General features: G+C 32.2%; 1 protein-coding gene and 1 long non-coding RNA gene across 5 annotated transcripts in view; one reads left to right on the plus strand and one right to left on the minus strand.

The window, feature by feature from the left end:
• Positions 1 to 952: 952 nt before the first annotated feature.
• On the minus strand, positions 953 to 11,869 carry LOC129302251 (uncharacterized). 2 transcript variants are annotated; one of them, XR_008591229.1, is made up of 4 exons: positions 11,464 to 11,869; positions 9,534 to 9,621; positions 7,677 to 7,733; positions 953 to 1,260 (listed from the first exon to the last, which is right to left on the minus strand). It is a non-coding gene; the product is annotated as an uncharacterized LOC129302251 (long non-coding RNA). The 2 variants fall into 2 exon arrangements; XR_008591230.1 differs by lacking the exon at positions 953 to 1,260 and adding an exon at positions 2,706 to 3,733.
• LOC129302248 (endoribonuclease Dicer homolog 2-like) overlaps positions 1,816 to 23,037 on the plus strand; it is a 30,573-nt gene continuing 9,351 nt past the window's right edge. The window contains exons 1-9 of one of the 3 annotated variants that reach the window (XM_054940985.1): positions 1,853 to 2,128; positions 2,212 to 2,489; positions 2,590 to 2,972; positions 3,072 to 3,175; positions 3,595 to 3,776; positions 4,743 to 4,952; positions 5,406 to 5,816; positions 6,448 to 6,726; positions 7,589 to 8,071. In XM_054940985.1, the coding sequence (XP_054796960.1) occupies positions 2,101 to 2,128; positions 2,212 to 2,489; positions 2,590 to 2,972; positions 3,072 to 3,175; positions 3,595 to 3,776; positions 4,743 to 4,952; positions 5,406 to 5,816; positions 6,448 to 6,726; positions 7,589 to 7,879 (2,166 nt within the window). In that variant the 5' untranslated portion in view covers positions 1,853 to 2,100 and the 3' untranslated portion in view covers positions 7,880 to 8,071. Of the gene's footprint in view, positions 2,129 to 2,211; positions 2,490 to 2,589; positions 2,973 to 3,071; positions 3,176 to 3,594; positions 3,777 to 4,742; positions 4,953 to 5,405; positions 5,817 to 6,447; positions 6,727 to 7,588; positions 8,072 to 23,037 lie in introns of those variants that run through there. The other 2 variants (XM_054940984.1, XM_054940983.1) reach the window with 2 other exon arrangements.

Raw genomic sequence — 23,037 nt, forward strand, 5'->3', positions numbered from 1 at the left:
ATGAGAGAAGGCTTTGCAGGGTGGGATGATGGGTTATAGATCAGTTACAAACTTCAACAAATATTTTTTTCAAAAATTAAGTGATAACTCAATTTCAGTATTTTGTAGAAGCCAATTTTGGTGATAGTATGCTCAATGTGCCGTAAGACAATTTTAAAGATTATAGCATTGTGGTAAACAGTTTCAAAAGTGTAGCATTTAGGTAAGAAAAATATTATATATTTAAAATACTTATTTTTAATTAAATCAAGATATGTGAATCTTTTATAAATATTTATTTTATAATAAATTCTTATTATTAATTTTATTAATAAGATATTAAAATCTATTTGTTTTAAGTTGATTGACTAAAAGTATATTAAGTATATGAAAGTAAGTACTTAACTCTTGAGCTTTAGGTAAATTCTTTTTTTATTGGCAATAAGGTAAATTTTTTTTTATTTGTAGCATAATGCTCAATTTGTTCAATAAAATTCATTAAATAAATAAAATTTTACAATTTTTTTAAAACATAAATATAAATTTTTAAAAATACTCTTCATTTAATATAACCTTATTACAAAACATTAAATAGAGAGAGAGAGAGAAATAAAATAAGGAGGGAACGGTAATATTATAACAAATATAATTAATAAAATTTTATTTTTTAAATTAAAGTATCTTATATTTTGAAACATCGAATTAACTTCAGAAGTATCTTATAAATTAATATGGTGGAAGTATCATTATTAGGGTAAAACTTACTTTCTCCGTTAAAAAATATAAGGCATTTTTAACATAATTTCACCTTTAATAAACTTATCTCTATTTAATGGGATGTTTCACTTTAAAGTAAATATAAAATAATTTATTTATTATTTATACTTTTACAAAAAAATACAACAATTATACCTTAAAATATGAAAAATATTTTATATTTTTTAATATTTAATTTCTTAAAAAATACTTTGTCTTTTACCGGAAGGAGTATGTATTTAAGTTTTTTTGGGCGAACACAGCGGGACAAAAGCCCAAACTCAAAGGAACTAAAATAATATTCGAGGACTGGAATAGCACAGACTATTCCGATGCAGCACTTCACATGAATCCACAGGCGGATTATGTAGTATAGCTGGACGACGTCGTTGGTTTGAATGAAGCTCCATCTGGCCAGCCAATCTGCACTTTGAGTCCCTTCATGCAGCACATGCGACACTTTCCCGTTCCATCGTCTCCCAAGTTCTCTTGCAATCCTTCTAATGTACCTGTTCTTTGGCGTTCCTGTGATCAAGAGCTCTATCTATCAATCATTTCATGCTCATCTACTAAGTTATATACATTTAATATACTTATATACAATCTAATCATGATTAGTAAATTTTAATGTATTAATAAATTTAATATACAATGAATAATGAATAATTTATAAAAGATTCACATACTTTGATTTTATTAGAAATGAAAACGTTAAGTATATAAGGTTAATAAAGCTAATCATCACCAAGAAAAATATAATTATTTATTTTTATAATTTTATTGAGTTTTGCTTTCAATTCTTATAAATTTTTTTTAGTATTTTTAATCCTTATAGAGATTGAAAACACTAAAATTACAGGGAACTAAATAACAAACATCATCAATCTTGCTGAAACTATAAAGAATGAAAAACTGAAGAGGAAAACTATAGAAATTAAAAATAAAAGCCGATAAAACTATAGGACTGATAACTGTGTTTTCCCATGTTATTATTTTCCAGTACACTGTTAACCATTTTTATTGGGTTAACGGGAATTTAAATATTTTAAAGTTAACTTGACTAACAAGGAGCAAAGCTGGCCACTTTCCTTGTGGTTTCCTAGTTGTATTGCTCGCTTTCCTTCTTTCCGAAAGCGAGAAGCCGAGAACCAATATAATGGCTCTTTTCGTTCTCTCTCTCACTTGTGGGTCTCCTTAAGTTGTAAGCTAACTTGCTCACGAAGGAGACACTGACCTGTTGCAGTGTTATTTATACTTTCCTCTCTCACTACTTTTTGCCTGACGCTTTTCATCAACCGTTTGAAATTGCAGAGTAAGAGAATAAGGCTTGGAGCTTTCTCAGGCAATCTTGGCACTGATATCATCATGGACAGCAAGGTGGTGGAAGAATTAGGTAATTTCGTGCCTGTTATTTATTTTGCTGATTTCCTCTTATGTTTCCTTTTTGTTTGACCATTTATGATCCGATTCTTACAGTGAATGAATCCTATAACGAAGAGCAACCTCAGTATATCCCACCTGAATTGGTCAATAGATTTTCACACATTGATGGCAATACAGTGTATCACTGCTATTTAATAGAGTTGAAACAAGACTTTACCAATGATGTTTCTACTAGCGATGTTATTCTTGCCACAAGGTGTGAGCTTGATCCAGAAGTTATTGGGTTAATGGAATTTAAAATGTGTACTAACCGAGGGAGCCTAGCAGTAAAGTTTAATTACATTGGAATAAAAAATCTTGGCCTAAATGAGGTATGCCAATTTGTTCTCTTTCTGGTTTATACAAGCATAATGGCAAGTGCTACAAAGTTTAATGAAATTACTGTGTTTTCGTTTTGTTGTCCCTTTTCAGGTTCTTTTGTGCAGAAAAAAACAGGTCACTGTGTTTGGGATACTTTGTGGTTATGATATGGCCAAGTTGACAGATATTTTAAATGAACTCTGTCTAGAAGATGATCTTGAGGTTGATTATCTTCTACTTCCTTTCACTACCACACAACAAAAACCTTTAACCATTGACTGGCCTTCATCTCAAGAAGGTTGCAACAATCATATTGCAAATGTATACACTCAAAATGGTTTTGTTTGTTCCTGCGAACTTGAAAATTCATTGGTCTATACTCCTCATAATGGTCATTTTTATATCATTACTGGTATAATGGAATTGGATGGGAACTCCCTGCTAAGAAATAGGAATGGTGAAGCAATTACATGCAAAAAATACTTTGCAAAAAAGTAAGATAATATTTGTGGCTGAGGTCTGGTTTTCAAGTTAATATTTTCCATAGGTTTTTTTTACTCTGTCATGTTCTCATCACTTATCCTGCATTTCAGGTATGGAATTCATTTGTCTTTTGAAAAGCAAAAGCCATATAATGGAAGGCAGATAATTAAGTTGCAAAATTACCTACTCAAAAATAGACAAGTGAAGGAAAGAGGTTTGAATTTTGATTCCAGTATTTGAACTTGAACTGGTACCCTCCATTTGGAATGGGAAGAAAATAGGAAGGAAAGAAATCAATGAGAGAAAAGTAGAAGAAAAAAAACATTCTTTCATTTCTATCATAAAGTTTTTCCGCTCTCTCTAGGAAGAAATTAGGAGTAAACAAACGTATAAAATGTCCTTTTCCTCTAGTTTTCTCCCCTAGTTTTCTCTTCTCTGTTTTCTTCTCATTCCAAGCATATCTGTAAAGTTGCTTGATGCTTTCTGGAAATAACATACAGTTTTTGCCCATGAAACAAGTGCAAAGGCTATATTTAGCTGTTCCTAGAAGTTTCATCTTTCTAACTTTTCCTTAAGCCAGTGTTAGTATCATTTTTCTCTGTGTGCTGCTGATTATATATTATTTTTCTTCAGAATCAACCAAGGCTTCAATTGAATTGCCTCCTGAACTGTGCTCTATTGTTATGTCACCCATATCAGCCAGTACAATATATTCACTCTCATTCATTCCATCAATAGTACATCGTCTTGAGTCATTGCTTGTGGCTTCCAACTTGAAAAAGATGTGCATGCAAAATGATATTCCAACAGACAAGGTAAGCTAGTATTCTTTTGCTGTGAAAATGTACTATCAGGATGTAATTATAGTAGTTATGTTTCCAAGTGTTGCCAAGGATTGAAAATTTCATTTCTTTCTACCGAGGCTTATTAACTATCCATATGATGAAGAAAAAGAATATATGTTTTTCTAGATTAATCAGTTATAGAGAAGTATTTTTATTTGTTGGACAAAATAGAGAGAGTATTAATGGAAAAGACAGGATACTAGATAACCAAAGCAAAAGAATTGATCTAGCCTACTTTTTCCGACATCTTCTCAATGAATACGCAATAAAGAGATTAATCAGCGGGAAAATGGTAGTTAAATCCTGAAAAAGCAAATTAATGTCAGTTAAATTCCTAATAAAATTTTACGAAAAATAAGTGATAGATATCGATTTAAATAATTACAAATTCAGGAGTTCTAATTGTAAATAAAATATTTAATTTCTAACTATAACTCTCAATTTGCAATGGGGATTCTTGTTTGTAATTGTCTAAATCAATACTTGCAACACATTTTTTAGAAAATTTATCAAGAACTTAACTGTCATTAATTTGATCTTTCAGGACTTCACTATAGTTCCCCCTTAATTAGATTACCAAAAAATAATGTAATGCTTTTGTTATGATGTGAACTTTCTATAATAGTATCTTTTGGCTTAACTATGTTGGGTCTTCTCAGTATGAGTGTGTAATTATTTGCTTAAAGGTGCTTGATGGATTATTCTGTTTGCCTTAATTATTTGCTTAAAGGTGCTTGATGGATTATTATGTTTGCCTTCTCATTTTTTGAGAAGGTTTGACTTTGACATCATGTCCAATGCCAACCTCTCCATCTCTTACTCATGCTTTCATTACATCATAATGATGGAATTTTATTTTCTTATATACATTTGTTGTGTTTGTTCCAGTGTTTTTGGTGATACCTATAATAATGGCATTTGCTTTGTGCATTGTAGATCTTGGAAGCAATTACTACAAAGGCATGTCAAGAATCATTTGACTATGACTTGCTAGAGACTCTTGGAGATTCTTTCCTTAAATATATTACTTGTCAGCATCTTTATCAATTTTATCCATTTGATCCAGAAGGTCTCCTTACTGTGAAGAAGGAGAAGATGATATCTAATGCCTTTCTCAGTAGGTTAGGGTGCAACTCTAAACTTCCGGTATTATTTCTTTCTCATCTTATTCACATAAAACAACCATACCGGATCAGGGTATATAATCCGAAAGCTCACAAAGAGTATAGACTACTAGAGTCATTTCTATAAGGCACAATAGATGCATTGTAAGAGAAAATAAAGAGTAGAGAAAAGAGTGAATGCAGAAGAGATATTCAACTTCGGCATGTTCTTTCTCTTGAACCAGCCTCCTCTATTTATAGTGTGGATGGTTGACATAAAGTCATAAATCATATCATAGAAAATCCTATCTCATTGTAAGAGGATGATTACAATATGATATATCCCATAACTTGAAGATTAAGTTTCTCTAGATTCTGTTAAGAACTACTTTATTTTTGTCAAAACTAACTTAACCGATATATCCACTTGTTGTGCTGTATTCTGAAATGGTTCCTTCTTTTTCTCTTTCTTTCTTTTTATTTTTTTTTTTGGCAGGGCTTCATACGAAGCAGACCTTTTGATCCAAAGAAATGGATTATACCAGGAGATAGGTCTAGAAGTGTTACTTTGAAAGAGGAATTGGTCTCAGATATGACAAAAATGTATGTTGGTGGGAGCAGAAAAATGAAATATGATATAATTGCTGATGTTGTTGAAGCCTTGGTTGGGGCTTTCCTCAGCACAGGTGGAGAGAAAGCTGCTTTGAAGTTTATGGATTGGATTGGAATAAAGGTGGATTTTGAAATAACACCTAATAAGAGGCTTTTAAACATAGATCCAGAGAGACTTGTCAAGGTCAGATGTCTGGAATCCGTGTTGAACTACTCATTCAATGACCGTTTTCTCTTGGTGGAAGCTCTCACCCATGGCTCTTACATACGGCCAGAAATTCCAACATGTTATCAGGTACTTAAAAAAATGGCTGGGTTGTGTGTATATTTTCTTAACTGATTTTCATGTTGGCATCTTTTCAGCAAAACCATAAACAGTACTTGGACCTAACTTTGACCATAATACAGTTTTACAGACACTTGAGATGAGACTGGCTTGGAGTTAGGTCTAGGACTCTTGGTATACAAGCCATGATTTTCCACCTAATAGTTACTTCTCTTGTCTTATATATAAGTCGCTTTTAACTGCCTCACCAAAACTAATGAGAGATAGTTAAATTATTGATGTTGTCTTAAAAAAATAAAACAGAAATTTTACAACATCTTTAAAAACACTTTTCCTCTCCTATAGCTTTTTACTCTACTTATGGAAAAATTGTGAAAGGGTGAAATTGTAAGAAGGTAAATGATGATCCACATTTTTATGTAAAGTGATTTATAAAAATGACCATAAATTCCTTCTAAAAGATAACTTACACATAGGATTGGAGGGAGTATCTATGATAAGCTAAATCTTCAAGGTCATCCCATTAAAAGGAGCTTGTCTTTTGGAATTATTGATGTAACCCATGAGTAGTTATGTTTTTTTATATTACTTTCATAATAATTGAATAATGTATATGTATAAAAATGCTTTTTCCCTGCAGCGACTAGAATTTCTTGGGGATTCTGTGTTGGATTTTCTCATCACTGAGCATCTGTACAATAAATATCCTAACCTATCTCCAGAGTTGTTGACTGACATGAGGTCTGCTTCTGTAAATAATGATTGTTATGCTCAGTTTGCCATTAAAGCTGGCTTACACAAACACATAATCCATTCCTCTCAAGAATTAGAGAAGAATATTGTTAAAGCGATAAATAAGTTTGAAGAGTCGTCCACTGAACCAACTTTTGGGTGGGATACAGAGACATATTTTCCTAAGGTTAGTACTTACCATTCATCTTATTGGTCTTGAAATAATGATTTAGTTGAGTCTATGATTATTCATATTATTGTTACAGTGGCGTTTTAGTGCTTATAGTCAAATATCATTTTGGTATATTTGCTCACCATTGGAGTATACAATCTTGCCTTTTGAACCTATTCACATGAAAATTATAGGGTGCATTCAACTAGACGAGAGTGACCTCAGTATCTCATAATTAGTTATGAAATCTAAGGGCTTGTTTGATTGAGTTCCCATTTTTTTTTAAAAAAAAAAGCATCTTTTTTTTATAATATAGTTTGATTGAGAAGTGGGAAGAAAATAGGGAGGATAGAAAACTTAGAGAAAATTTTCCAAAAATAGTAATTTTTTTTTCTCACTATTTTTAAGAGTTTTCTTTTTAGTTTTCCTTCCTCTTTATTTTTTCTCCACGTCCAACCAAGGGTTAGAGCTCAAAAATCAGCCAGTGGTGGTGGCCACAAGTGGTTAACAATGATAGCTTATGATACTGATTAACTATAGCTGATCATAGTTTCCAATAGTTAAATATAGTACATTTGAAAATAAAAAAATAAAAAAATAAAAAAATAGCTCTGAAATGGTTTCATTTTTTTCATTTTTTATTTTTTTTGTCTTGAAAAACATAAAAATAGTTTTTGAAAACAAAATCAAACAGACCCTAATACTCCACCTTTTTTTCTCTATTTTTCTCTAAATACATGCTCTGCCTTCATTCTATGAATGTGAAGCTTCTGTAGTTGGATAAACCATATAGCACATACTATGTCCATGGGAGGGTGTGTACATCATCCAAAATGCCCTAATTTTAAGTTCAATATTAAATATTAGTCATTCACAGGTACTTGCAGATATTATAGAGTCTCTAGCTGGAGCAATAATGGTTGATTCAGGGTTCAACAAAGACATTGTGTTCAAAAGCATCATACCTTTATTAGAACCTTTGGTAACACCTGAAACTGTACCGATTCAACCCGTTCGTAAATCTGCCAAAAACAAAATTATAAATATGAGAAGCGATTGGTTTCCAGAAGCAATCACTTCACTTGTGTCACAGTTAGGGTTCTGGCTAATGGGAAAATGTATGAGAAAACTATTAAAGCTCCCAATGGGGACATGGCTGAAAAACTAGCTTGCAAGGAACTTATTGACTTCCTTGAAGAAAATCAGTAATGTATGAAGACACAAGGAAGTGGATACATGTTCCTTAATCTCCTATTTAGCTCTTCACTCAGTGTCTTTCTTTCTTGTAATATTGTTACTTTTTAGATTTCACTGCTTGGCTTTGTACTGTGTTCTCATTAAGGGAAGGGTCTTTTTTTTTTTTTTTTTAACTTAGCCTTTTTCTACCCATGTGGACAAATATGATTGGAATTTTGGACCAAAAAAACAAAAGGGCATCGTAAAACGCATGACATTATTGAAAGTTGAAAGTAATAAAAAATTATAAGAAATTTTAAATTTAAGGAGTACATGACTATATAGTTAAGGATGGTTATAACATGTTTCAATGCAAAGTTATCAAACTTATAAGTTTATATAAATTTATAATGATAACTTCAATGTCAATTCGTATTGTAAATTTATAAAAATTTATCTTTAATAATAAATATTATTAAAATAAATAATACTATATTTAAAACATAGTGTTTTAAGAACCAGTTTTACTTGAATATAATCCAAATTATAATAATTAAAAACAAATACACACACATATCAAAATTCATAATTCTTAATATAAAACTAATAATAAAGTTTTTAAACAAAGTCATTCAACCTAAATGCTTAGAAAAAAAGTCATTCAACTTAAATGTTCGAGAAAAAAGTCATTTAACTTAAACAATAATAAAGTATATTAATCTATATGCAATAAAAATCTTCAAATAATCTTTTATGGTCATATCCGTTACCTTCAAATTCTTTATCAATATCATCATCTCCATCTATATCATCAACATTATGATTACGACTATGAACATTTAAATTAACATTTAAATCAATTTCAATATGATCATCAAGCTCTATCATTGGCTTGTGCATAGAATTATTAATATTCTCAATATTTTCAATGTATTGCAAAACCTCATCACCTTCCATCATGTTGTAAGTACCTTCATTTATTCTCCCTTCTATTATCCATTCATCACCTATTTTCCTTGCTTCTTATTTTCAAATTGCTCATTACAAATGCTAAATCATTCATCTTTTTTTTATGCAAGCAATTTCTTTTTTTGATGTGAATCTACAAAAAAAAAGTCAATTTTCTAATATTATAACAACATAAATAATATTTCAAAATTTACAACCTACCATCTCAAAAGCACTCCAATTATGTTCACATCTTAAAGAGCTACAACATAAATTGAGAATGCAAATTGCAATTCTTTAAAGTTCAAGGCATTCATTTCCATAAGAATTCCACCATTTTGTCGAAGGCATTTTTGTTCTTAAAAACTGTGCACTATCACATCCAAACATAGCTCTTGCATATAGTGGAAGTCATTTAATTAATACTTAATCTTCTCTCTCTCTTCCGAATCTTCAAACATTCTTGAGAAGCAATTATATAATCCTTCTTTAACCAAATAATCAACTTTGAAATCAGGGTTATAGTGAAAATGATGATTGAAATGGTATGCAGCTACATGCAAAGGTTTATGCAATGGAGTTTCCCACCTCTCATCCAATTATGTTCAACATTTGTGCATAACTACAAAAAAATCATGATATAAAATTGCATTTATAAATTTAAGCACAAGAATTAAATATTTAAATTTACTACTCACCTCTTTTTGACATTGTTAAAATTCTCTTTAATCTTTTGCCTTATAGTTTCCACTGCTTCATGTATGAATCTCATAGCCACCTTCTCATCTGAGTCCACCAAGCTAAGAACTTTAATGAGAGGAGTAGTGACCTTAAGACATATTACAATGTTCTTCCACAAATCATTATCCAAAGCACTTCTAGCTATTTTTTTTTCCTTCTTTGGTGGATGAAAATTTACTATCATTCCACTCCTCCTTAGAATGAAATAAATTTATCAATGCTGCTTTATTTTCAATAAGACATGATATTGTCAAATATGCAATAGCGAATTGAGTTGTAGCTGGTCTAACTAAATCTCGACCATTTGTGAATTTTCTTAGAAGACTAATGAGCATTACTCTATTATAAATATATGTTGTAATTCCTCTACTCTTGCTTATGGTTTCTTGATATAATGTAAGTTTTTCATCAAGGTCCTCCAACATCAAGTCGATATAGTGAGCTAAAAATGGTGTCCAATACAAGTATTTTCTCTTCTCCATCAATTTTTGTCTAGCTGCCTTGTAGTTTGTAGCATGATCTGTTATTATTTGCATCACATTTCTCTCTCCCACTTTTTCTATAACTTCATCAAGAAAAACAAAATTTTTATTGATTGTCTTAAAAAAATAAAAATTGACCAGTGAATATAAAAATATAGTCCTTTTAGGATAGTTTAGTAATAAATTATAAATTGAACATCTTTTTTTATCGGTCCATCGATCAGATATAATGGAACAACTTGTTGTCCATACACTCCTAAATGTATCCAACATATTTTAACTTCTAGATTCAAGTACTTTTCTCTAATCTCATGATAAGAAGGAGATTTAAGTCCAAGGCCATATTTTTTTATAATCTCACACATTTTTATAAATTTTAGATTTTTCACTCAATTAAAAGTAATAGAACTTGTATAAAAAAATCTAGCTGTTTGTTGACAAGCTTCTTCCCTCAAAACTCTCTTGACCATTTGGTTAATAGTTGATTGAGTGTTGCTCACATCCTTGTTGTTATTTTTTGAACTACTTTTCAAAAAATTCATAATCCCATTTTCCTTTTCTTAAGTCTCAACTTGTGCTTGTGTATATTAATCTTCTACGCCAACATCAACATATTTTTTTTTCTTTTAGATGTTGCACATTTGACTTCATATATGTATGTTAAAATCATCCAAAACACTGACATAACCTTCAACATCTATTTTAGTACCAACTAAGTGGTGTTTAAATATGTAAGTATCTCTAGTAACAATTTTGCCAATAGTTGCAATTTACTTTTTTACCATTCCCATCAATATTCATTCCGTATTTCCATCTTATAACATATCTATTACTGGGATAATTTTTTCTTCCAGTAACAACTTTTTTTCTAGCAACTCCACTTGATGACATATTCAACTTATTATATTGACTGAACCAAGCAGTCAACAAGATTCCAAAATAAAAAAAAACATGTTAAACAAAACAAGGCATATAAAATATACTATTTTATGTAAATATATTACAGTATAATTTATTTTTTATATAAAAAATATACTACAATTTATTATAGAGTCTAATTTTTTGTGAAAATTGGATCACGCCCGACTAACGTGAAAACCAACAAAAATTCACATTAAGTTTAATAGCACAATATGAAGAGAAAAAAAAAATACCAAAGATCTAGAAAGCATCTTATTTTTTTTTCTTTTTTGATATGGCTGAGGGCTTGAGACCATGGTTAGAGAAAATTTTAACCAGGGGAGTGTTTATTGAGGGGAAAAAGTGTGTTCGCATATGTAAGCAGTTAACAAGCTTTGGTTTAAAAAAAAAAAAGGGGTGGGGGGGGGGGGAAAACTAACAAGCTTTTGTCCTTTTTGTAATATAAAAATTTCAAAATAGAAAAGTTGAGGAAAGAGAAAGTTACCTTCGATGAAAAGACTCGTCCCACTCTTCACCTTAGTCTACCTTAAACCAACGTACCCTTTAATAAGAAAACATTTTTTCTTCTTTCTTCCACTCCCTCTTCTTTCCTCCGTGTGTTCTCTGCTCTTTCTCTCTCTTCTGGTTACTTTTTTCCTGAGTCCAGCTAGAAGAAGAATAAGAGCAGAGTCTTGAAGGCTTGCTTGGAAGAAGATGAATCAGGAAGGCAAACAATGGAGGACAGCCGTCGACATATTTTTTTAGGTCAAGTTATCATTTTTATTTTGTTTTCACTGTTTGGGTTGTGGGCTGTATTTTTGGGTTAGATTTTGATACATACTCCAACTTACTTGACTTGGCCTAAAATCATTGAGTGTACTTTTTTTTTTTTTTTTTGCGAGTTAAGGGCAAGTTTAACTGAGCTAGTATTAGGACCGAATTTATAATCAATTTAACCCATTTTCATATGCTTAAAACATTGACTCGGCGAGTTAACAATCATGTTTCAATGGGAATTAAGCACTTAAAGTATGTTTTAAAATGTATAATGAAATAGAAAGGCATGGGGTGGAATTGATTGGAATATTTCTTTGTTTGAGAATTTTATTAGAAAAATAAATGATTTTAGTTAATCATTATTTAAGAAAAATTATAAAATTAATTATTGAAATAAAATATAATTATGCTTTTCAACTTTAGGGTGAGAGTGAAAAAGTGAGAAAATGTGAGGATAATGAAGGTAATTTTATAATAATATTATTGGTCGAAGAGCACAAATATCTCCAAATGCTTGATATTTTAAAACACTTTCTTTAGGCAATATTATCCTGAAATTTTTAAAAGGAGTGCAATTTCAACTTCTGTCAATTAGCAATTAGTTAATGGTTAGTTGGCTTAATTTTCATGTGGCTTATTTTTTAAAATTAAAAAAAGAAGCAAGATATGGATTCCAACTCATAGACAGGTCAAGGGTAGAAAAGTGGTAATTGTTTACCACTGACTCCAATGATGAATCGGCCTCACCTCCGCTGAAATTTCCTCCATAGAAGAAGACAAACTGGAATAACTTGTAGATGTTGACGATCAAATATTACAAAGTCCCAATTCAAAAGCTAAAAGAAGATAGCTAGATGATAACCCTTAAAAAAATTGGGGACACCTTGAAATTGGGAGCGTTTGGAGGAGAGCAGCGGAAGAAGATAATGTCACAAACACAATATTATACTCAAAAAAAAAAAAAAAAACAAGTTGCATGACGAAAAGGATGAAATGGAAATCAATTCAGCAATAAGAGTCCTAATACAATACGGAAATGACGTTCAAGCATAAACAACAAATAACAAAAAGCAGAATTGTAGAGTAGTCTGCTTAGAGAGGAAAAAGAATGTCCAAAGGAGATTCACAATAATCACAATCATGCCTCATCCTCTCACATTCGCACATTACATAGCCTCCTCGTCCTTGTACTCACATAATTTCCATGTGAATTCCCTCTCACGTTTGCTTTTGTGCCACCTTTATGCCTTTTCTAGCCTAACATGTCTCTCGGCCCACTTCCTTGATCTGTCTACCTCTTGGGCTTATGAATCTCCATGACAATACCCTTGCCGATAAGTTTGACCTTGTCCTCAAGTCAAAGTGAGGATAAAACTATTGCATCTTAGTAAGGATTCCCAAATAAAAAACTCTGCATAGTCCAGGGAATACATATTTGCATCTCCCTGCTCTTTCCATTCTGCACCTTCCGAACTGCCAAAACATCTTCGAGTTGAGCAATAAGAGCCACTTGGAGATAGAGTAATGGAGTAAGGATGAATGGCGGATCCCCTGTTCCAGAACACTTCTTTAGTAATGACCCATAAAAAACAAGATGAACATGTTGTTCAATGGGTAGCTCAAGACGATAAGAACTGAAACTCAGCTTTTCCATATCTTGAAAGGGCCAAAATATCTTATAGCCATCTTCTAATATTTACTACGTTGCATAGAATGTTGACAATAGGACTGAAGCTTGACAAAGACTGAATCACTGACGCTAAAGTGCAGCTCTATTCGTTTTATTTAGAAAAATGCTTCATTCGATTCTATGCTTCCAACAATGAAGCCTTAAGGTCCTTTAAACAAGATCCTTAGCCTTTAACTGAGCATGTATATCAAAGAGGATGTCCTCTACAGAATAACGAGGGAGCAAAAGGGAAGGGTCACAGCCATTCACGACCTTAAAGGAAGGCATACTAGTGAAGCTATTGTAAGCAGAATTATACTAGAACTCAGCCAAAGAAAGGTAATCAAACCAACAACGCGGCTGCTCAAACCCATAGCATAAGTACATCTCATAGCAATGATTGACTGCCTCCGGTTGGTTTTACTTTGCGCTCATTTTGAGTTGGGTTCCCTTTAGTCGGGACAAATGTCGCCAATATGCGTTAAAGGTGCGATAGTGATTGAAGTCTATCATCTGTAGACTATCTTTTAATTCGTTAACGGGATCCAAGAAAGTCTTGGCCACCATCTGATTGTTGTAGTGAGTTTTCAAGGATATGAAGTGTGCATATTTTGATATGTGGGCAACCGCCATACAAATGATAGAGTACCCCTATAAGATCAGAAGCCCAATGACCAAATTTGTTGTAGTGTCTTCCCAAACACATTTCGGTATCAGCAGTCACTATAATAAATTGGTGAAATGGAGCTGCAATACTTTAGCTTGTTGACAATTTTGAACAAACTCCTTCATATCATTACTCATTTTCGACCAATAGAGTTGAGTGGCAACATGATGAAAGGTTCGAGTGTAACTTGCATGTCCACCAGTAAGTGATGTGCAAAATTCATATAAGACTCGCTGAATAAGGTCGAAGTCATCATGGATCCAAACTAACTGGTGGCACCAATACATATCGCCGTGCTGCAACACATATCCAAGTAGAATAGAAGGGTTGACCTTTAATTGGTGACGACAATCCTAAATGCTTCGGGAAGAATGCACCCCCTGATAGACCTCATCCATTAATGCAGGTTGTATTTCATGGTTGTCATGGGAACCCGTGAGAGAGCATGAACTTCGATATTGGTATTTCCAAGTTGGTATTCCACAGTAAAGCAGTATTCCAATGGTTTAAGTAGACATGCCTCTTGATTCAGGGTTTGAATCCTTTGCTCTATCAAATATTTCAAACTAGCATGATCTATGAGTGTAATGAAGTGGTGCCCAAATAAATGTGTCAAAATTTAGATAAGGCTTCAACAATAGCATACAGCTCTCGGTAATAAACTAATGGAGCTTGAATCTTGTTAGAAAGTTTTATTGAGAGGTATTAATGAGATTTTCATTTTGGCTGAGGACTGCTCTAGGACTCACTCTCAAAGCGTCAATTTGAAGAATGAAAGGCTGAGTGAAATCTGTCAGAGCTAAAACAGGGGCATCTGTTAGTTCTTGCTTCAATTTGTCTAGTTTTGGTTGAGCTTTATCTTGCCATTGGAATGCATTCTTTTTAGGAAATCGAGTTAATAAACTAGCAATCCATGCATCATGTTGTATGAATCATCAATAAAAGCCTATGAATCTAAGGAAGCCATGCAGCAAGGTTACTATACAAGGAGTTGGCCAATCTCACACCGCCTGTATCATGCTCTAGTCAACTTCTACCCCAGTATCCGAAATGATGTAACCCAAGTAACAAATCTTTATCGACCAAAATAGCACTTAGCAAACCTCGCGTGCCCTTGCTTTTAGGTCCGAAATTTCATTTGTGTGGATTTACTCCTTATTTGCATCATCGTTTTGGCTGGAGTCACACTCATGTTGGTGCTTCCATTCAAACCCCCCGTAGAAGATGCTGAGAAAATCGTGCAGAGCCTCGATGGAGTTGTCATAAAAATTTCTCTCCCCCAATATATTCGACCCAATGCCACGACCTCTGATAATATTGACGGAATTTGTGTGACCACCTTATGTCACACATCAAGCTGCAAGCCACCCTCAACGCAATCAACAAATTGTTGTACCTTGGTCATCTCAAAGAAACTAAAGCACTGTTCTTCATAGAACAACCCATCCAAAGGTTTAGCCCCATTAAATTTGAGAAAATCAACTTTTACGGCCTTCTTTGTTTGCGGTTTATTGCGTTACGTCCCTTTGCCAACTTTGAGGACCCTATTCCATGATCTAGAGAAGAGACCTCTGCACGATGATTAAGATTATTCACAGACTTAGCCAAAGACTCTATCATCCTTTCTATTTTTGCAAAACGTCCAGAAGCGTCATCTATAAACTTGTGAAACTTCTTCATGTCTGAGTGGAGCTCTTTCATCATTGCGTTGTCAGCCATTAATCTATCAATGAAAGCACCAAATGTCACAGACACAATATTACACTCCAATAAAACAAGTTGCACGATGAAAAGGATGAAATGGAAATCAATTCAACAATAAGAGCCCTAATACAATATGGAAATGACGTTCAAGCATAAGCAACAAATAATAGAAAGAAGAAAGGTAGAGTAGTCTGCCCAGAGAGGAAAGAGAATGTCAGGAGGAGATTCATAATAATCACAATCATGCCTCATCCTTTCACATTTGCTTTTGTGTGCCACCTTCATACCTCTATCGGCCCAATATGTCTCTTAACCCACTTCCTTGATCTGTCTGCTCTTGGGCTTATGCATATCCATGCTAGATAATGAAGAAGAAAAATCAAAGCACACAAGAGAAGCCCATCTTTCTCTAGTTAGAGACTCTCAAATAAAACTTGAGCCATAAAGTTCCCTCCAAAACCTAGAGTAACAACCCAAGGTGCACAAATCTTGTACCTTCTCACACAAACCCAAGGAATCAAAAAAGGACCAATAATTGGAATTCATGTATGCTATGGTAGATATAAAATCATACCAAAAGCATCGGAAAAATTTTGGGGGCAACATCTTCAGGTAGCGTGTTTTGGATAACTTCGAATAACATTTGTTTTTCTCCCATACAATACTATATCAGAAAAAATACAAGACAAAATTCAATCGTTTCATCAAAAATAAATGGCAACATTTTACCTAGACACCCTGATGTAAAATAAGAAGGGGAGAAGGAAAGAGAGAAAGGAAGGGCAAAGAGAAAAGAGGAGGGAGAATACTAAAACTTTTAGAAACTCTATTCAATAATATTCAACAATTGAATACAAATGAAGACCCTAACTCTACTTATAGAGTTTTAAAATGATAGAATAATAATAATAATAATAATAATAATAATAATAATAATAATAAATATAGATATAAATCATAATTCTAAATATAATCTTAAAGTTACTAATATCTAAGATAATAAAATAAATAATAAATCCTAATTATAATAGATAAATATCCTTACTTGAATATCCCTAATAGATAATCCTAATATCTTAAATAAATCTCAATTATTTTAATTAACCATTATCTCATATTCCATCATTTCTCCCCCTCTTGAAGAACTTATCTCTTGACAAGTTTAAAATTGAGGCACAAATTAGTCAAGGAGGGATGAGAGGGACAAAATTTCATCTATGTGCATAGATTTGGAAATCCTTTCTAACAAATGAGATAGCAATGAACTGCATCATATTGAGGACAACAATGATTATTTGGAATATCTGGAAAACCTTTCCAACAAACAAGATACTGTTGAAGCTTTCTGTTAAGTGAAAAGACATTCATGGCAAGTACAACTTGTAGATGAGGTGAATCTGTAGTAAAGCAAGATTGGTTTTGGTTGATCACAACTTGGGAAGGTGCCATTTGTACAAAAAGTAAAGGAGCTTTTAGTGGAGTTTTTAATGTAATCTGTAATGATAAAGGTGCTAGAATGGATAGACCACTCTCATGATTAGGCTCCACAAGGGTTATTATAGATTCCTCTGAATTTAAGGTAGGAGCTTCAACCTCTTCCTACCTGATTGCTTATTTCTACTAGTTTAGCTATTCCAAAATTTGTTGGAAACTCTTCTTTACTCTTTCAGTTAAAAGTTCACTTTTTGAATTTGATTTTTCACTTCAGTGTTAGATTCAGTATTGCTTATTCACCAGTGCTAGCAAGAAAATCATCTAATCATCAAGACTAAAAGCCCAACAAAGGTTAGCCGCCTATCCAAGTGATTAACAGATTCTATTCTTTTAAGTGAACAAAGTTAGTTTACTTAAACTTAACTATTGGAAAAGAAAGAGGTCGTATCTTCTTGCAGCTTCAGCTATTCACCTTTCAAATTTAGCATCAAAACTTTCATTTTCAACAATCTATCATGCATATTTAATCTTGTGACATGCTTCATAACCATACCATGGTCATATGCATACCAGTATTGTCATCGTTCTTCAATTATTTTCCTCTAGTAGCCTTTGTTATATTATGGATTTACAACACAACAAGGGGGTGCCATAATAATTTTGGCACTCCTTGTATGGCCATTCATGGTAATATCCCATATAAAATCATGAATATATGGATTGAAAATTTTCCTTCAAATATTTTATATGATGATATGTGGCTTTAGAGAAGGTCTAGGTTATTTTATGGATTTTAACTAGAAAAGTAATACAAGGAAGGGAGGTGAAACTAAGCTCTAATATCCAAATTAATGTGAAATAGGAAAGAGAAGAGAGAATGCAGGAGGAAGAGAAAACTATATATTTGTTATTCAAATACAAAAACTAAATACAACTAACGAATCCTAGAGCTACATATAGAGCCCTAAAAATAATAAAATAATAATAAATCTAAATCTAAATTAAATCATAATTTAAAAGGTGATGATAAGGTATCTAGCTAGTTTAGATATCTTATTTTATTTGAGATAATACTTAAAGATAAACTAAATCTAAGATACTAAAGAAATAATATCAATCCCTAGATACTAAATCAAATCTTGATAAATCTAAATCAAATCCTAAATCAAATCAAATATAATTTCCATCATTTCTCGCCAGTTGAAAGAACTTTCTACTGGAGAGGTAAATAGCTAGTAGTTGTTGAATGAAGGAGAGTCAATGGTGTGAAACTCCTCTATAATGATCCATATGGTGTCTAAATCAGAATGACCCTTCCAGCAGACAAGGTATCGTTGGACAGGACCTACTTAAGTTACAATTATTTGTTCGTCCATGACAACATCAATGGTGTCAGTAGGTGGCATAACAACGTGCAATGATGGAATTGGGGCACAGTGGGACTATGTATCTATAGAGTCATCAAAGAGCAAAGGGGGTGGCTCAAAAGTACCCTAATAAAAAACAAGATCCTCAACATTAAATACTAGACTGATAGACATATTTAGAGGTAAATCTAACAATTAAGCATTGGAATCTAGTTTTTTACCAATATGAAAAGGACTAGAAGCATGAGCATGTAACTTCTTGAGTGAATTTCTCAGGAAGTGCTTTGGACATATGCAAGCCATAATGTAGTCTCTAACATCAAATTCTTGAGAATGATGGTGCACATTGGCAACTAATTTATATGTATCATTACTCATTGCTAATTTATGCCTAATCTCAGCATGAAGGTTATGAAGGCGATAGGCAAAAGTTTTAGCTAATTCATATGTACAAGTTGTAATAGGAATAGGAAAGAGGTAAATATGCTATTTAGGGTTGTACCCTTAAACAATTTGAAATGGACTCTTACAGTGGATTGATTGACCGAATTATTATAAGTAAACTTTATGACTGGCAATACCAAATCCTAATTTCCTAATTTATCTATCGTTGTCTAGACTCCTGAGTAGGTCACCTAAACTACGATTAGTAACTTCAATTTGACTATCAATTTGAGGATGAAAAGTAAAGGAAAACTTTAACTAGGTACTATAGAGCTTCCAAAGAGTCTTTCAAAAATAACTAACAAATTTGACATCCTTATCCAAAACAATAGAAGTGGGTAACCCGTGAAGATAGACAATCTCCTGAAAAAATTACTTAGTGAGGTGGGATGCATTGGTGGTCTTGTTGCATAGTACAAAGTGAGCCACTTTTGAGAATCGACCAACGATGACTAAAACTGAATGTGCCCTCAGACTGTCTTAGGCAAACCTAATATAAAATCCATACTAATATCCTTTCAAGGTGCCTTAAGAATTAGTAAGGGTGTATACCATCTTATATTTCTCTTTTTCACCTTAGTTGTATGACATATGCAACATTGTGCTAGGATCTTAGAATATCTTGCTTGAGGGAGGGCCAATAAAACCTATCATCTACTAAGGCTATAGTTTTTTGGATACCAAAATGTCTAGCTAACCCGCTAGCATGTAGTTCCTAAATGAGAAAATTATGCATTGAAGTATGAGGGATGCATGGTCTAAAGCCTTGAAATAGATACCCATCAAGGACCAAGAAGTCTGCATGTTCACAATGATGGCCATTATTAACTTTTTGGTATATAAGTCCAAAGTCAGGACAGAAGGTGTACTCATTCTTTAGTCTCTTAAATCCTACAACACTAACGGTTAATGTGTTCAAAAGGTGGATTCTCTTGCTCAAGGCATCAACCACCTTGTTCTTAACTCCAGCTCAACACTTTACAACAAAAGTGAATTCTTGCATAAATTCAATCCACTTAGCATGTTTGGCATTCAAGTGCTTTTGAGAGCTTAAGAATTTAAGTGCTTGGTAGTCTGAATGTAGACCAAATTATTAAGGTAGGAAATAGTACTTCTAATGCTCAAGTGAACAGACAATGGCATGGAATTCGAGAACTTAATCACAGGGTTAGACTCAGTTCTTCAACTCATAGTAAATACACAGGCAAAAGAGAGAAGCCTTAAGCGAAAAGGGTATGAGAGTCTTTTTCTTGTGTGTGCAGAACCGAAAGCCAAAAACCCTCAGTTATTTAAGGCTTCAAATGACCCTTACATGCTCATTATTCATAGACGTGGGAGGTTATAAAGAAACTGTTCCCTCCAATTAATCAAATTGAATAATAAGAATATTTGTGTATAAAGGCCCAAAGCATATTATACTTAATGACCCAGACTCTTTCATATTCACGGTAAAGCCTCATAGGCTTATATATTAGGTCAATCCACCAAGGGTGGATAACCCAACACTAACATTATTCTTGCAGTTGTTTCAAAAGTCATCGCCCAACCCACACCAACTCTTGTACCTATCAAAGTGTCCCAATTGTTGGACAAGTTTAAAGATGTGGCACTCGAGGAATTACCTTTAGAATTGCCACCCATGAGAGATATTCAAATGCAATAGACTTAGTTCCTAGATTGCAACTTCCTAACTTATCGCACTATAGGATGAATTCGAAAGATAAAGATGAGCTAAATCAGTAAGTTAACAAATTACTCGAGAAAGGTTATATCTTGCTTAGTCTTAACCCCTGTGCTTTACTTGCCCTCCTAACCCTAAAGAAAGCCCTAACTTTCTTTATAGAGTTTTAAAATGACGTCGACGACGACAATGATAATGATGATGATGATGATGATAATTCTAAATATAAATCATAAATCTAAATATAATCTTAAAGATATTAATATCTAAGATAATAATAAAATAAATAATAAATCCTAATTCTAATGGATAAATATCCTTATTTAAATATTCCTAATAGATAATCCTAATATTATAAATAAATCCTAATTATTCTAATTAATCGTTATTTGATATTCCATCACATCCACTCTAAATGTGGCAGTTCATTTGGAAGCTAGGAAATCAATTTTTGTAAATTGAACCTGGAGGAGTAAATCAAACCTTGACCGCAATGCGAGAGAAGTAGATAGTAGCTTGAACCTTTATCTGAACGGCAAGTGTGATCAAAACCATGCTCTGTTCTCAGCTTTGAAGCTTCAAATCGATGTGGAGGAAGGATCCAGATCCTCCTAGGCTCCCACTCCCTCAGCGTCCCTTAACGCCAGGGAAATCTACACCTTCAATCCATATCTAATATCTTATATCTTGCCACATCATCCCATATTAAAATAATTTTATTTTTAAAAATAATTTTTTATACCTTATTTCACTACTTTATATATATATATATATATATATTAGGATAATGATTCAAACTATTTTTTTTATTTTTTGATAATTAATGGAATATAAATTTAATATAATGAAAAATAGATTAGTCAATATAATTTATGCTTATTTTTATCTAAAATTTATAATTTTAATAAAATAATTTTAAATTAGTTTTAAAATACTTATGTGTATATTTTATTTGCATGTGTGATGTTTTGGTTTTGGACTTAGTAAATTATATAATTTAATAAATATTGTTATTCAAATCTCTCTTTCATGTTTTATTTGCTTTACTGAGACATTCTAGTTTTGTCCCAATCTTAAACAAGATAGGACAAATTTTGAGATTAGATAGGGTATGTGACAAAAATTTAATCTCATTAATTTTTTAGAATGAAACATGGGATTGGATTGTCGCTTTCTCGTCCCATGAAATCCTTAGAAATAAGAATCGATGTTAATAAACATAAGGGGTAGGATGTGGAATTTTCTTTTTACAAACATTAAATTATTTAAATTTTGGACCAAGATTAGTTGAAAAAAATACTTATATTTTAGATGGGAGAAAACTATCCATGATGAATACTAAATTATTTAAATTTTGGACTAAAACTAAAAGAGGCTTTTGTAGGGTGGGACTAGAGATGAGAATATGGGCCAACCCGACCCATATAAATTAAGAGAAATATAGGTTAGGTTGGGTTTAACTTGTTTTTATATGAGTTGAAAAAATTTCAACCCAACCCAACCCTTGAGGGTTGGCAGACTAAATGGACTAACCTGCCAACCCATTTTTTTTAAATTTATTTTTATAATTTTTTTAAAATACACCTAAATAATAAGTTTCAATTTGATATTTCTTCATGATTTATTCCAAATATACCAAAATATTATTTTATAATGTTTGTACAAAATATATAAATTGATACAGTTAAATAAATCATGCTTGATATGGTTTATATTCACAAAATTTTCTCCTTTTCTCCTTTTTTTTAATTTTTTTAACAGTAATACGGGTTAAACGGGCCAACCCTAACCCATCAGAGTTAACCCATATAGTTCATAGGTTATATGGTTTGGGTCAGAAAAAATTCATTTTTATTTAGGTTAATTTTTTTTAACCCAACCTGACCCTTATGATCGATTATTCAGGCACCCATATTTCCGATTCTAGGTAGGACGATGGGTATAGATCAATCGCAAACTTCAATAAATATTTTTTAAAAAAATTAAGTGAAAAATCGGCTTCAGTATTTCATAGAAGCCAACTTCGGTGACATTCTACTGAATATGTCATAAGTCAATTTTTAAGATTATAGCATTGTGGAAAATAGTTTCAAAAAGTGTGGCATTTAGGGACGGAAAAATTTATATATTTAATATATTTATTTTCAATTAAATTAAGACATATAAATTTTTTATAAATTATTTGTTCCATAATAAATTTTTATTATTAATATTATTAATATATTAAAATCTACTTATCATAATTTGATTGAATAAAAGTATATTATATGTATGAAACTAAGTATTAAATTTTTTTCCTTTAAGTGAATTCTTTTTTAGCTTTTAGCATTCTGCTC

Source organism: Prosopis cineraria, unplaced genomic scaffold (assembly GCF_029017545.1).
Source record: "Prosopis cineraria cultivar Desert tree isolate PC_DT_omini unplaced genomic scaffold, ASM2901754v1 PC2, whole genome shotgun sequence".
Classification (NCBI taxonomy): Eukaryota; Viridiplantae; Streptophyta; class Magnoliopsida; order Fabales; family Fabaceae; genus Prosopis; species Prosopis cineraria.